Source organism: Elaeis guineensis, chromosome 1 (genome assembly GCF_000442705.2).
Source record: "Elaeis guineensis isolate ETL-2024a chromosome 1, EG11, whole genome shotgun sequence".
NCBI classification, from domain to species: Eukaryota; Viridiplantae; Streptophyta; class Magnoliopsida; order Arecales; family Arecaceae; genus Elaeis; species Elaeis guineensis.
In genome coordinates this window covers 155,495,621-155,512,191 of record NC_025993.2, presented here as the reverse complement: position 1 = coordinate 155,512,191, position 16,571 = coordinate 155,495,621, and the positions used below count along the sequence as shown (strand labels likewise).

At 37.5% G+C, this 16,571-nt stretch overlaps 1 protein-coding gene across 3 annotated transcripts; it reads left to right on the top strand.

The window, feature by feature from the left end:
* Positions 1-4,648: 4,648 nt before the first annotated feature.
* LOC105039174 (GCN5-related N-acetyltransferase 5, chloroplastic) lies at positions 4,649-13,705 on the top strand. 3 transcript variants are annotated; one of them, XR_012134981.1, is made up of 4 exons: positions 4,649-5,434; positions 9,224-10,029; positions 10,136-10,279; positions 13,364-13,488. XR_012134981.1 is itself a non-coding variant. In XM_010915227.3 (2 exons), the coding sequence occupies exons 1-2, from the start codon at positions 4,809-4,811 to the stop codon at positions 13,629-13,631; spliced, it is 894 nt and encodes a 297-aa protein (XP_010913529.1). In that variant the 5' UTR covers positions 4,657-4,808; the 3' UTR covers positions 13,632-13,705. The 3 variants fall into 3 exon arrangements, 1 of the variants encoding a protein (XP_010913529.1); XR_012134980.1 differs by lacking the exon at positions 13,364-13,488 and adding an exon at positions 11,304-11,481; XM_010915227.3 differs by lacking the exons at positions 9,224-10,029; positions 10,136-10,279 and having other exon boundaries at positions 4,657-5,434; positions 13,364-13,705.
* The last annotated feature ends 2,866 nt before the right edge of the window (positions 13,706-16,571 follow it).

Below are 16,571 nucleotides of genomic sequence, written 5' to 3'. Positions count from 1 at the left end.
ATTACAATATAAGAGTTCAAAGATAGATAATTTATAATAAAAATATCAAATAATTTTTATTAATAAAAATTTATATATAATTTACAAGATGAGCATAATCGTCTAATGATTGACTCTGAGATATATTTTTCAACTCAAAGTGAGAGAACAAACCCATATCAGAATGACGGCCTATAAGCAGAGAATTGCTAAGTATTATAATATCCGAATTAAACCGAAGTCATTTCAGAAGGATGATCTCATCATGAGACGAGTAGAAATTTTAAAACCTACCGAACAAGATAAACTAGCTTCCAATTAGGAAGGATCTTATCGAATCATAGATGTAATTTGCCCATGAGCTTATAGAATTGAGAATTTAGACGAGTCTATTATTCTCCACACTTAGAATTCTAAAAATCTCAAAAAATATTATCAATGAAAATACTCTAATGAGCTCTTTCTTGTACATCATTTTTTTTCATTTATCAAGATTCGACCCTCAGATCGATGAATCCCCGATAGGCATGAATGGAGATAAGATTTTTTAAACCCAATCTTCAAATTGATAAAGCTCTGAAAGATATAAATATTAATCTGAATTTCAGTCCAATAGAGTCACGAAGGGCATAAATATTAATCCAAATTTCGATCCAATACAGCTCTGAGAGGCACGAATGGAGATAAGATCTCCTAAATCCAATCTCTGAATTGGTAAAGTCCCGAAGGGTATAAATATTAATTCAGATTTCAGTTCAATAAAGCCCCAAAAGGCATAAATATTAATCCTTATTTTAGTCCGATAAAGTCCCGAAGGGCACAAATATTGGTTTGAATTTCAATCCGATAAAGCTCCGAAGGGCATAAATATTGGTTTGGATTTCAATCCGATACAGCCCCAAAGGGCGTAAGTATTGATTCAAATTTCAGTCCGGCATGACCTCGAAGGATACAAATATTACTCCAGATTTCAGTCCGGCATAATCCTAGAGGATGCAGATATTACTCCAGATTTCTATCCGATATGATCCTGAAGGGCTTGATCCCCCCATCAACCAACGAGCCTTATGCTAGCCACAAGACCAAAGTGATCATACACTAGTCTCGAACTAATATGATACTATATTGGTCTCTTGAGCAAGATTGTCTTTGGATTCTTTCAATAATATCAATCTTCGGGTCAAATTTTGAACCTGATCCATTCGAGGTCATACAAATAAAGGTATGTCTAAATCTTGATCTTTAATTAATTGATAATTGATACAATTAAAGTTATCAATTTTCAGTTCTGTTGAACTATAAACATATGTAATTATTTTATCCTAACAAGCTATGAAATTTGCTAGAACATGCACATCAAATTATGATGTCTGAGAAAATATTTTTTGCATTGATGTAAAAAGAAAATACAAAAGGAAAAACCTATATCAGGTTTATATGTTCCAAAAAAGAAGGTGACCCGTATCATGTCAATACATCTCAAAAAGAAAGAAAAATCTTTACCAGATGATTACCAGTATATTGAAATCCTTCTTGATTGATTCCTCTTTAGTCTGCTCTGGCTCCTCAGCAACATCAGTGGTAGTTGGCCCTGCGGCTATGGTGGACTCTGGCTTCTTGATGACCTCGAAAATCTTAGTCTCGATTGGAGACACGGTAGATGTAGGCTCCATGATGATGGCCTCAGTTATATTTACTTCGGTAAACTCCCAACCTGACTCCTTAGCTGGCTCCGTCGCTTCAGTAGGCAGCTCGAGATTCCTCTTTATGTCCATCTCAACGGCCACCTTCGGAGTGACCTTGGAGATATCTATCTTAGGATATAATCTTTTGATCAAATTGCAGCACTGACTGAATGCATAATCGTATGTACCCTCGAAGCTCTCAAATACTTTCTCTTTGAATTCTTCAGACGTCTTATATAACTCGACTACCCTTGCCACTTTATCTTGCTCCTGTTTGAGCTGCTTTTTAAGCGCTTGAATATCTTTTCTACGAGCTTCATTAGCTTTCTCTACCTCTTTAAGTCTCAACTTCAGTTCTTTAATCTCCTCGGCTTGGGTGTATAGCTCGAAAATCTTCTTCTCTTGTTCATTATATTTCCGCTGAAGGTCTAAAAGGTTTTAATCCTTCTCCTTTAGCAGCTTTGACTTCTCATTAAGTTGATTCTTAAGCCCTGCTACAAGTTCGGACTCCTTCTTCTTCTCTTAGAGAATCAGGTTGGCATCCATAGCCTCCTTATTTATCAACAAATAGACTATATTTTCATACATAACCTTGAGATCGATAGCAACCTGCGAGGCAATGATTCAGCTCGGTTACCCATCGACCAAAAAAAAAAAAAGAAAAGAAAGAAAGGAGAAAAATAGAAGAGGAGAAATGGTGAGGAGAGTCACATGCATGAGATGCTCGAAAGCATGATTGGCTGTCTCCTCCAGTTTGTTCTTCCAGTGGGCCTCTAAGTCAACGATTGGAAGCACCGATTCAAGAAGGTTGCGACCCAACCGGACTCGCTCTAGAAGGGACATCCATTCTATGGCATCTCCCTCAGCCGAAGTGGATGGGGCGGCGATTGGCTTACGTCCTTGATCTTTGGGAGAGGGTGCAGGCCAGTTAGTGTCCTTCTTTCTCACCTCGGTTGACTAACAAGGTGGAGGTTCGATTGATACGCCTCAAGGAGTATCGTTTCTCTCCGAACTAGTCGGAGAAGGGGTGGCAGAAGATTGGGATGGTGCTCGAGTAGGAAGAGAATTTGTACCTTTGGCTCTTTTTGGCATAGGATCAGTGTCAGATGGCTTTAGTTGGTCCTTTCTTTTCCTCCCCTCCAGCCTATCCAAATTAAACCTCATCTCTGCATCAAGAGAGTTGTGTAGTTAAGAAAAGATATATGATACCAAAGAAAGAATGCAAGACAAGAGAAAACACTTCAGTCTTATTCCGAGGAGAGTACAGGCTGATGCCAGCATCATACTATGTCTGATTAGTAACCAGAGAAGATAGCTTGGGCACTCTGGTGGTAATCAGGGCTAAACAAGCCACCTTATCTCCAGAGAGAATTTCATTATTGAAATTATGCCTGATGTCCGGACACCCCCAAGAAGTCCTAAAACCCCATAGAATGGGAGCCCGGACAAAGATGAAATGACCTTTCCAGCTGTGAATTGAAGAAGGAAGACTCGATCTTAATTTATAATTTTTTTGAGATGAAAAGTACCACCAACCCCTCTCACTCGGATGCCTTTTCAAAAGGACCAAAAATCTAAACAAGGAGATTCTAAGTTCTATATAGAGGAATTTATACATAATTATGAACACTATTATCATCCTGATTGCATTCAGAGTTATCTGGATAGGATGAATCCTATAGAAATCAAAAACGTTACTGAAAAAATGGTGCAATAAAAATTGCAGATCAGATCAGAGGATTTCATCATAGAAGGCAATGCAACCCTCAGAGGGCTCAGAAACTTGATCTTCTGGATCCGGCCCCAACATCTCATACTCGTTAGGTACATCATATTTCTTTCTAGGGTTCATGAGATTCTCCTCGATCAAAATCGATCTCTACATTTCAAGGCCGAGGTAATCTATGAGACCACACACGGAAGATTCTGCACTATGGTCCGAATTTCCTTCACCTACGAGACCAATATCAAGGTTCTTTCGGGGTGAACTCTCTACCTCGATAGCCAATAAGGGCTGAGTCGACCTAATCTGGGGGTCATCTACAATCTTCTTTTCCTTTCTCCCTCTAGTAAGCGTATTCTCCCTAAATGATTTTCTAAAGGCAGATGAAAAGGGCCAGATGGAAAGAACTGTAAAGAGAAGAAAGAAGGAAAAGAAAGCTATTCAATGACTCAAATGAAATTGGGATGAGAAGGTTGATACCTAAAGCTGGTAGATGAAACCTCTCCCGAAGATGAGAAAAAAGGTCCTTCTTCTCCGATTCCCGCAAGCTTTCTCCGATGGCCTCCCTTTGACGGATGTTGAAGGAAGACAAGAAGACTTCGAGAGAAAAGAAAATTCGACAAAGCCTTCACAGAAAAATAATGAAAATAAACAGTGACGGGGGGCAAAGACTTTTTATAAGCAAATTAACAATTCAAATTAACTAGCCCAACGGTTGATTTATGACACATGACGCCAATTCGGCAGTTTTGTCAGGTGGCGGTTAAGTGTATTTTTTTTCAGGTGCTGTTATGATAATTTGATCCGTGACTGAGTCGATGGATCGTTCCGAGATTGGCATGTGACGTGCTTCTATTGGATATTTTCAAAAATATCTTTTTAGACAATTATGACGAAAAAATATAACAAATCATTTTTTTTTAAAGATAAATTATTTTATTTTTTGATCAACTAATTAATTTTGATATTCTCAAAACTCGTCGCATCTATTTTAGATGACAACAATATTAGTTTAAAATATTTTAATATAAAATATAAAAATAAAATATTTTTGAATGATAAAAATTAAATTTTGAACCTTGCAGTAATATCTCTTGATGAATTATCTATGGTCCAGTGTGAAACGCATCGAACCCATAATTTGTCCGGCTGATGAGAGCTGCTCTGGTATCCTTCCAAGTGTCTCATATGTACGGAAGGCTAACATGGGATATTTATGGTAAAGTCATGTAACACATTGGGCTCCTGAAAAAGAAAATTTTAAAACAAAAACTTCGGTGGATTCGAAGGCAACCAGCAAAATTAGAACTCCAGCCGCAACCTGAGAGCGGTGCTCGTCGCTGCGCCAACTTTTCAGGGCCCAAATCCGATTCCCCTCACGTTTCTCATATCCCTTCCTCCTCCCACACCAACTCCACTCAATGGCGGCTCCCTCCACCTCCCTCTCCCTCTCCCTCTCCCTCGACTCCGCCTTCCAACCCCTGCTCTTTCTCTCCTCCCACAACTTCTCCGCTCCCTCCTTCTCCCTCTCCCTTCACAAATCCCACCCTCTCTCCCTCAAATCCTTCCCCCGCTTATCTCCACCCCATGCTCTCGATCCCTCCATCGAGGTTCCGCCTATACGCGGCGGCCCCTTCCTCGACCCAGGCAGCTTCAGCAAGCTCCGAACCCTCAAAGAATTCCGCTACGTCCACCAATTCGACCATGGCCGCCTGGAGATCCGCTCCATGGAGGCCGAGGAGGTGGACCCCGCCTCCCTGCTCCTCGCCAAGTCGTTCGCCGAGTCCATGTGGTGGGCCGGCGGCTACGTCCCCTTCCTCGCCTTCCTGGTGAGGCAGTATGTGATCGAGCGGCGGGCTCGGATTCCGCACACGACCATTCTCCTCGGCTTCTACAAGGAGAGGGATGGGGAAGAGGAAGCCAGGCTGGCGTGCATCGCCGAGATCTCCTTCGATGCTCTCGGGGCGAATGCAGCTGTCCCGACGCCGGTGCCCCCTCAAGAATATCCATACCTAAGCAACATGACCGTGAGGAAGAGCTTTCGGAGGTACGAACAATCCGTTCGCTTTGGTAATTGAGCTCTTGTTAATCTTTCTGTTAGAAGTGCTCTGATTCTACTGGGCAGTGAGCAGTCCCGTAGGCATTAGTAAATCAAGTTAAGAAATTATTTTATTTTTCTTTTTACTGGTTGCTATTTGGTGTTTTATGTTGGGTATGTTTCATTGGATCATATGGCCCATGGGTTTTTTTATTATAAAAGGACTAGTAACTATGATGTTGGGGTCCATTTGGTTGGGGGTAATCCGGCATGAAAAAATGAATCCCATGTCAGATTATTATGTTTGGTATAAAAAAAGAGAAGAGAGAGATGATAAAAAATATGGTAGGCCCATGCTTATTTTTCAGAGAGAAGGTAAAATAAATATCATGAGGGGTTGGTATTTAGTAAATTCCCGAGTGATGCTGATCCATACTTGATAAAATGCATATATAAATATTAAATTTATTTGATGTCTTTCCAAATTCATACTATAGAGAGCTGTTTTGATTTTAGAAAAAAGGGTTTGTTGATTTTAGAAAAAAGAGTTGCTTGTGCTGCTATTTTGTTCCTCCCAGTCCTCCACCTTGTTCATGGCTTTTTTTTTTTTTTCAAAAAAAAAAAGTATGGCTAAATAATTTCATCAATTTTTGAACTATAACACCTGGTATCAGAGCTTGGAGATTTTCAAGTATGACTGCACTTATGTCTTATGTACCATGTACAGTTTTCAAATCTGATTGAAAAAATAATTTTGAACATTGACAAATTCAGATACAATATTTTTTTCGATTTACGAGTATTTGAGATATTGTAGAGAAGGGCTTTATTCAGCCTTCTGATACAGCACAATTTATCACAAACCAAGAGACAGAAATTGAGACACAACAAATTTAGGGAAGAATTGGCTATCTATCATCTACAGCAAAGTGTTGAATTATCAATTTTTGAGAAAATTATGCATGCAAAAACAATAATGGAAGCCTAGGATATTTTAATAAATTCTTACAAGGGTAATTATCTGGCTAAAAAAATTCGATTGTAGAATTTTTGGAAAAACTTGAGCTTCTTCAGATGGAAAAGAGTGAGATTATTGCAGATTATTTTTTGTAAACACAAGCGATTGTTAATCAAGGTGAACGTATAAATGATGTTCAGATTATGGAGAAAATTTTGCGGAGCTTGATAATATGTTTTGAGTATGTGGTGGTAGTGATTGAAGAGTAAAAATATCTTAGTGTCATGATGATTGATGAATTACGGTGGCCGTTGGAGGCTCATGAGCAACATATGAATGATAAGTCAGAGATGGCTGTAGAAGAAGCATTGCAAATCCAATTAAATTTGAAGAACAAAAAGAAGAGTTCTTGAAATGACAAGTTGGGTCAGGGCCAAGGAAGAGAATGATTCTGATAAAAAACAGGATCAATCTTGTATCCAATGCTACAAATATAAGAAGTATGACCATTATCAGCAAGAGTGTAAGTCTCATATTCAATGCTATAACTATAAAAGATATGGCCACTATCAGCATGAATGCCATCTTAAAATATCATAGAATAGAAAGTTGCATGCTAAAATTGCTGAAAATAGTGGTGATTACTAGGACACTTTGTTACTAGCAAGTCATGTAACAGAGGAAGATAAGAAAAATAAATAATTTTTGGATACAGGCTGCACTAATCATCTGTGTGGCAAAAAGGAGATATTTGCTGAGTTAGATAAGTTGTTTCACACAAAGGTGGAGCTTGGAAATAAGACAAAAGTACCAATTTTGGGGAGAGGCAAGATGACAATGAAATTGAAGATTGCGTCCCTTGACCATATATTTGGATGTATTTTTGTGTCGAGTCTTCATCAGAATCTTTTGAATATAGGGCAGCTTGCAAACAAGGGCTACAATATGCATATCCACAAGAGTGGTTGTACCATCAGCAATGATAAAAAAAGGAGCAATAATAAAGGTAAATATGACTCAAAATCATTTGTTCTCATTAAATATTAATTGTAGAGAATTACCTTGCTTCAGTTCTGTAATTGGTGATCATAATTGATTGTGGTACATGAGTTTTGGACACTCAAATTTTGGTAGTTTGATATGTCTTGCTAGTAAGAAGTGGTTTCAGGACTACTGTATATTGATTGTCCTAATAGTGTTTGTGAGATTTGTGTTGTAGAGAAGCAGTATATGGATGTCTTTTCTAAAGGAAAATCTTAGAGTGCCAAGAGATTGCTTGAACTCATTCGTTCAAATTTATGCTCTATAAAGGTTCCTCTGATTCATGCTACCAAGTATTTTATTTTATTTATTGATGATTTCAGTAGAAAGGGATCGGTTTATTTTTCTGAAGCAAAGAAATGAAGCTTGTGAAGTACTTAAAAATTTTTGGCATATATTGAAAAGCAAAGTGGATGCTTTATTAAAATTTTGAGGATTGGTAGGGGCACTAGATATACTATTTGTGATGATTTTTTGAAGAAACATGGTATTGAGCATCAGTTAATTGCTAGGCACACTCCTCAACAAAATAGAGTGGTGGAAATAAAAATAGAACTATTATAGATATGGTTAGATGCATGTTATATAGCAAAAATTTGCCTAAAGGTTTTTGAGTGGAAGCTATTGCTTGTCTATTTATGTTTTGAATAGGTGCCATACTGGATGCATATGAGGAGAAAATCTACAAAAAGTTTGGACTCGAAGGAAGCCTAATATTAAACACCTAAAGGTGTTTGGTTGTATTGTCTATGCACATGTGCCTAATGCATTGAGGAAGAAACCTGATGACAAAGCAGAAAAATGTATTTTTATTGGCTACAATCATGAGAGAAAAGGTTATAAGTTGTATAAACCAAAGACTGAAAAAGTGATCATTAGTTGCGATGTCAGTTTTAATGAGCAAGCTACTTAGAATCGGTCCATTAAAGAGAAAAATTCATCTTAATTGCCGGTGGTAATTAATACGGCTTTTGAGAGGCATGCTGAAGAACAAGGTGTGCAGGGTACTAGTGCCTCCATTGGATACAATAGTTATTCTTGCAAAGTCATCTAGTCATCCATAGTGCTAGCATTGTCTACCTTTTATTTGCATGAGTTTATTGTTGGTAAAGATAATGATCCATCTAATGATGAATTGGCTAATTTTGCTTTAATTTGGAGATTGTAATCCATTGACATGTAAGGAATCTATTTGTGATGATCGCTTGATTCAATTAATGGATGAAGAAATTCATGCAATTGAAAAAAATAACACATGGGAGCTTACTGCTCTTCCTAGTGGTAAGAAACCAATTGGTGTTAAATCAGTGTACAAGACATAGTTTAGGCTGAATGAAAAGATAGACCATTTTAAGACTTGGTTGGTAGCTGAAGGGTACAAGCAAAAACCAAGTATTGATTACTTTGAGGTGTTTGCTCCTATTGCTAAACTTGATACCGTATGTATAATTATTTCTCTTGCTGTCCATAATTTTTGGAACATTTTTCACATGGATGTGAAGTCTGTTTTCTTAAATGGCATGATAGAAGAGGAAGAGTACATTGAACAGCCCGGGGGTTATGTGAAGAAAGGAGAAGAAAATAAGGTTTACAAGTTAAAGGTCTTGTATGGGTTGAAGCAAGCACCTAGAGCATGGTACATGCGACTCATATTCTATCGAGCATGAATTTAGTAGATGTTCTAGTGTGCACGCTTTATAAGTTAAATCTAATTCACTAGGTGATATTGTCATCATATATTTATATGTGGATGACTTGATTTATGCCGGCAATAATCTAAAATTGATGATAGAATTCAGGGAGGCTGTGATTGCTCAGTTTGAGATGGTAGAGAGCTTGGTGGAAACAACCCAAGGACTGTCCATTGAGTTGGCTGAGCATAGATTGGCTCACGAGCTGAATGGAGAACTTTGTGAAGGATTGAAGATGCAATGGCCTACTTTTTCAAGAAGATCCTTGAGTTCCTTTCGTGCCATATGTGCTACATAACGGACATGAACAATTGATCCCATCTTTTTCTCATGCTCTTATGTGTTTTTCTACACATCCAAAAGGTCCAAAAAGCATTTAGGTTTGGAAGGTGGCTCCTAAGGTTAAGGCATGAGGCAGTGGGTGCCCAAATTGCTTCAGTGAAGGGGTGGCATCTGATGAAGAGATGGGCAGTCGTTTCAAATTGGGTACCACACAGAGGACAACCGGAGCTTACTCTCCATCCTTTTCTTGCTAGTGCTTCCCCACTATGCAACTTATTTCTAAGAGTTAACCACACAAAGACCTTTACCTTTTCTAGCACACGATCGATTCAAATGATTTTGTAGAATGGATAGAGTGTACCTCCATTATTAATAAACCTGTAGAAAGAATCAACAGTAGACAATCCATCTGTACCAAGTTTCCATACTGGCACATCAGATGAGTTTGAAGGGTGGATTGAGGAGAGAACGCCTTGCAGTTGATCCACTTTGGCTGATTCTGACGATGAGAGGTGACAAGAACTCGAATCACCCGCTATCTTGATCTTCTAATCCAAAATGAAGCTACAAAGGAATTATGTTTCGCAACAAGCTGATACCGATCCTGAAAGAGCAAAGCAAATGGTATCAAGGTAACCCATCCATTCTCCCAAAATCTAATATTTTCACCTTTCTCAAGCTTGAAACGTATGCAGTCCAAAAGGTTTCAAGATCTTTGCAAATATCTTTCCATATTAGGGATGCTCTAGAAGGTGTCTTCCGCACTCACATGCCAACTCTGCAAGTTGAACAGAAGGCTGCACACATCGGTCTTTTCCACAAGGCCTCCTCTGCTGGGATGATCCGAACTTTTCAACATTTTCTGCACCTATTTGCCCAAGAGTGAGGGGTTCATGTTTCTGAGGTTTTCTTTGTTCTTGTAGTTCTGCCAACCCTTTCAGCTTTAGATGTTTCAGTTTCAAGTGAAGGGGCATTTAATAAACAAAAATTAACTGTTTAGGGACAATTTATAGTTGACCATTATGTTATTGCTCTTCTTTTGGTGAAAATTATAAATGTGTATGGTAATTTCTTTTCCTTTTATGGTTAAAATGCAATGCTATAGTAAAGGTTTATGATCCGTTGATTAGAAATTGCCCATGATACTTAGGCACAAGTTATTGATGGTCCTAACCTTTTCTAAAGCCAATAAATGTTTTCCCTTCAAAATTCTTTCTACTTATACTTTTTTTGTTAGTCTTTTGATACATAAATTGCAACAATCCAGTACCTCACCCAAAAAGACTAGCCGAAAGGTATATTTGGGTTCCTTGGCCCTGTGTAAGTGCCCAACATCTTTCTAGCGAATAATTGATATAGAACTAAATACATATCTGCATAAGTCCTCACATACTCCTCCCATTTAAGTCCTGACGTCTTCATCAAGCTAAAAGTCTAAATCCATGCAAATCTATTCATAAGCACCACAATCAACTCATGATCAGCTCTAATGAATCTATGCTTGGGTATCCCCTAGTCCACATGTATACGTAGTTGTTAAGATAAAGTTCGTTTGGTGTTGATTCTAGACTAGACTAGTTAGGATGACTCTGATATCATTTGTAACAACCTAGGGCCTCATCCAAAAAAACTAACTAGAAGGTATTATTTGAGTTACTTGGCCTGTATAAGTATCCAAAATCTTTTTAGAAAACAGCCAATGTGAGATTAAATACATGCTTGCAGGGGTCCTCATATAGGTACTTGTTTGTCCATTCTTTTTCCCCCTCTTTATGGTTTCAAGCTAGCGAGCTGGAAACTGCTGTTGTGATCCTGAATTAGCATCATATTGTCATAGAGATTTTTTACACTACTCTCTATGTGCATTGAACCTGAACTCTTACTTCAACCTTACTATGCTGCACAGCTACTATGGAACCTTCCTATGCTGCATGGAACCTTACAATGGAACCTGAACTATGCTGCACAGCTGCAACAGAGGGGCCATACTGACTGTTATTATCCTATTCGCTAAGCAACTTACATGATAGCCTGTTCTTGGAAAGACTGGTCCTATGCTATGAAATTTTGTTGGCTTGTTTTCATATTGGACTTTCTCAAAGATTGACAACTAGTTGCAGTCAATAGGCATTCTGCAGCATTACTGATCCCTCTACGTTGTTGGGATTCCATGATGTAACTGATCCGTCTACATTTGTTGGGGATTAAGTCGAGCACAGGTGAGGTAGGGAGCCCAAGCTCAACTGGTATCAAGCTGATCTTCTTTTTTCCAGAGGAAAATCTTGTAGTAGCTGAGCTAAGTTTGAGCTAAGCTCAGTTAATTTCAAGTTCAGCTTGTGCTGTTTACGAACAGCTCATTTAAGATATTGGTGGAAGCCTGACATCCCCTCAGGTTTGTATCTATGCATTTTAACCTAATTTTCACAAGTTAGATCTCAATCTAGATGAATATTTTACTAGAGTAAGCACAAAGATAGGTTTTTTAAGTTATAAAAAATAGCTTTAATTGCTTAAATAAGGGCAGGAGCTGATGATTATGAAAAATAATAACTAAAATAATATGTTAAATAAATAATATAATATAATGTATTATTTACTTGTTTATATTTTTTGCTCAATGAAGCCAACAATGATTGGTAAATCTCAAGCTCAAATGATTTACTATTGTGTGAGGTCTTATCAAGCCAGACATTGCTGCTTTTTAAAGCATTTGGCTTTTATATGGACAGCCAGCTACCAGACGACCAGGTACAAGACAAACCAGAGGGCACCACCGGTATCCAGTCTATATGATAATTTGTTCACTGACGCCTTCATCTTCACTAAATTTTGTTAGTTGATGCCTTCCATCTAATTAAATAATAACCCTTGCAGCACAAATTGAGAGTGGAAAGAAATAGATTTGTCCTGCTAAACTGTCTTTTCCTGTGTCCTAGCCAATATCCTGATTTGAGAAATTGAAACATGGAGGAATTTCCAAAAAGTGGAAATGACACAAATAATTGTGAAGTGCAATAATCTTGTTTTACATGCTTGAACATGACAACCTACCAAACAAGGTCTTTATAGAGTTCACAGACATTCTTTGTCCGAAATTTTCTGAGATTTTTTTTTATTTTTTTAAAATCTTTTTCGAAGAATAGCTTTAGCAAGGTCTTTTTAGCAGAATACAACTAGTAGTGGTGAATTGTAGGTTTGACCTATTCCCCTGAAGTTCTTGCCTGTGCAGTCAGCTAGAATTAAGTCTTCTTTCTTTGTGTTGTTGATTTTGCTAATGAACAGAGAGATTAAAGCACATGGGAAGTTCCATGCTTACTGTTGGTGAATGCTTTCTTCTTCTCTCTCTAAAGTAAGATGGGAGGAAGCCTGGCTGCAATTAGGTGAGTGTATGGTTCAAACCTTGATCCCTGGTATCAAAGACTCTGCCAACACAGTCAGTTGGCACCCTTTTCCTATCAATGAAAGCTGATTTTACTAGCTAGGGTTCATGGGTGATGAACATTTTTGTATGTATGCTATAGACAAGGGATGCAACTAAAGTGAAGATTTGATAAGGATAAAGAAGATGAGTTGGAGCCAGATGGAATGCTGATTGTTGAGAATTATCTGCTGCTGGATATCAAATATAGCTAGCAAAGTTTTCTGAAATCTTGATAACGAGTATGCTGGATTATTCATACAGCATCATATTTGGCCTCTCATATTTATTTGGCAAAATCATACAACCATATGACTAGGAAACAGAGATCAGTAATTCTTGAAGATAGAGAATTCTCTTTATTTCCTTCAACATCTAAAATTTTGACGTATAAATATTTTGTAGATTGTTGCGTATAATGTATAAGTTGAGCTTTTATTTAAATTCTAAAGCTGTAATGGAATTGAAGGTTATTAAGCTGCATGCGCTCTTATATAATTTCTGCAGAGTTCTGCAATGTATGATTTTTTTCTAGTACCTTACTTTAGGAGGGGGATTGGCGGGCATCTTCTAAAGGCGTGCGAGGAACTGATAACTCAAATGAAGGCTGAAAGAAAAGTATACCTTCACTGCCGAATGATTGATGATGTTCCATTCCGATTGTACAAGAAAGCTGGCTATAAGGTTGTCAAGACAGACAGCATCTTGATTTGGCTAACCCTTCAGCGGCGCAAATACTTGATGTTGAAAGAATTGCCACCTATTCCAGATGACAGGAAGTCTGATAACACGGATTATAATGATCAACCCATTTGATTATTTGTATGCTGACACAAAATCATCTGTTGGCTCTGTATACTACATTATGCTCCAATATAGGTTTTTATGTACATGTATTTTAATGCTAAAAAAATGTAACAAGTCTCTCTCTCTCTCTCTCTCTCTCTCTCTCTCTCACACACACACACAGGTAGGCACATTTTTTTTCAACAAGGTTCTCTTGATAGATGGATCGCTTGGTTGGCACATTTTTTTCAACAAGGTTCTCTTGATAGGTGGATCGCTTGCAAGTTTGTTACTGCAACTGGCACTTTCCGGTTGTTTACCGCACATTAAGTACAAATAATATTCACATGTACCTTTTCCAAAAGCTGCATGGATTCTGCTGCATTATGATCATGTAGGTTGGTTGTAACAGCTGAGGGCACTGAAGTATATGCCGATACAGTGCACTGTAACTTGAGTTATGGCTAGTTCAGCCTCCTCTCCATGCAAAACTAAACGTGCGGAAAAAAGGATAGTGTTGGTATAATAAATCAATCTCTGGTCACACGATAAAATCATCTATTTTCAGATTAAATAAGTTATTGATTGATTTGATTTAATTTTTAGTCTGATTTTATGTTAATCTGAAGTGATCCAGCAAAATATTGCGATTAGTTCAATTTTTATCCGATCTATTATTAGGTATATCAGTCCACAATCGATGTAATCCAAGAGAATGATAATTAACTCTATAATTTTGGTACAGCTATCGTTTAGCTTTACAATAATTATTTTTTATTTATATTATAACTAATTATCATATGGCCAGATAGCTCATGATTTTCATACAGCTGGTTGTTTTATTATAATAAACTAACAGTCTAATAATTTTTTAATAGTCTAACAAACTCTCTTAATGATCTAACGGTCTAAGCAAATTCTCTCTATATAAAGAGGGATGAGGTACTTTTTGGAAGGTAAGTTCAATTTACAGAGTTCAGACTTTGTTGAACTTTTTCTTTCATTGAAGGGAATCAAAATCTCTTATTCTTTCTGTTCGAAACTTCTCTTCTTATTTTTCATTTTTTGTATTTTCACTATATGTTCTCAAGGTCCTAACTGACTTAAGCATTGTAGAATCCTAAATCAAGGGGTATCCCACCGATCCTAGGATTTCTTTTGAAGTTCATTTGTGATCTACATCGATCTGGTTCTCAACACTCTCCAACTCGGTCTAGCATCAATCTCATCTTTTTTTCTCCGAAGTCTTATAGCAACAGATTGGCATTAGAGAAAAGAGATCAGTCCAAAAGATTTGATGGAAATGGTAAATAGGAAGGTGCAGAATCATCATATACCCGCACTATCTTCTCCAGAAGATACACAGGAGAATACTCAACCTCTGGTTATAATTGATCCGCAATAATTTAATTTTCTAATTCAGTAAGTCCACGCTCTTACTAGTGGGGTACAACAATTTCAACATACCATAGAGCAACAGCAAGAAGTGGCTTTTTAAGAAGCTCAGTCTCACCACACCCACTAACCAATTCATTAAGATCTTCATTGTGATCATTATTTTGCACACATCAATCAATCTTTTGAAGGAGAATCTGCTCCATATAGTAGGAAACTACATTGGGAAGAAGGTCTTGAACAAAAGATTCAAGATCTTGAAAAGAAACTAATGGAAGTATAGTTTGGAAGCCATCCTCAAAGTGGACGAGATTTCAATTTGTGATCTTCTTTTTCTCAAGAAATTCTGTGTAAGCCGGTTCTTTCTCGGTTCAAGATACTACTGGTGAAATCATTTGATGATTCCACCAATCCTCTAGATTATCTTAAAGACTTTAGAGTTGTTATGAGAAATACAAGAGGCGTCTGATGCCCCGCTTTGTGTTGTCTTTCTTATTATCCTCATAAAATCTATAAGAATTTGGTTTTCTGAACTCCAATCAGCATCTATTTCTCCCTTTGAACAGTTGGCAAAGCTGTTTATTACCTATTTTGGTAATAATCAGGTCCATTTGAAGAATATTAATAGTCTTTATACTATTAAACAATAGAAAGGTGAATCTCTCCGAGAGTATACGGTATGTTTCAACACCGCTACATTGGAAGTAAAAAATTTTAATGAGTTTGTTGCAATGGCTGCTTTAAAAGAAGGACTCTAAAGCAATTGTCTGATCTTCTTCCTCAACAAGAATTATCCAGACACCTATGAGCAAATGTTGGTCTGAGTCTGAAAGTATGCTCGAGCTAAAGAAATAAAAGCATACTCCACTAGGTGAAGAAGGAAAAGAATGGAAGAAAATAGCCCCAAGAAGAAGACTATGGAAATCAGCCAGAGAATACTTTGGCCCACCTCAAAAAAATTCGAGGTCAAGAAATCCATCTCGACGTTTTGATACCTACACTCTTTTGTCTGCTCCTCATGCCCAGATATTGATGAAAATCGAGGACCAGAGATATCTTCATCGGTCCAATCCTATGAAGACTCCACCGACGAAAAGAAATAAAAAAAAAGTACTGTCGTTACCATAAAGACCATAGCCATGATATTGATCGAGGTCATCTTGTCAAATATATCCGAGATCAGACAACTCAAGCTTCAGAATAATGCCAAAAGCCGAATGATGACACTAAACTCAATCGGCTTACTGTTGGGGTTATTAATATGATCTCAGATCCTGATGAAGATCAAGCAGCAGGTAAGAGTCCTTTTCTAAAGCGATAACATACTGACGATATCATTTCATTTTTCAATGTTGATGTTTAATTAAGGAGTCCAGACTCCTTATAATGATGCTGTTATCATCTCTATGATAATAGCAAAATATGATGTAAAAAGAATATTAGTTGATAACGAAAGTTATACTGACGTATTGTTCCATGATGTATTCTAAAAAAATGAACATACTAGATTGGTTAAAACAGATTGGTGCTCCACTGATCGGATTTTCTAGAGATCCTGTAGCTATAGAGGGAGAG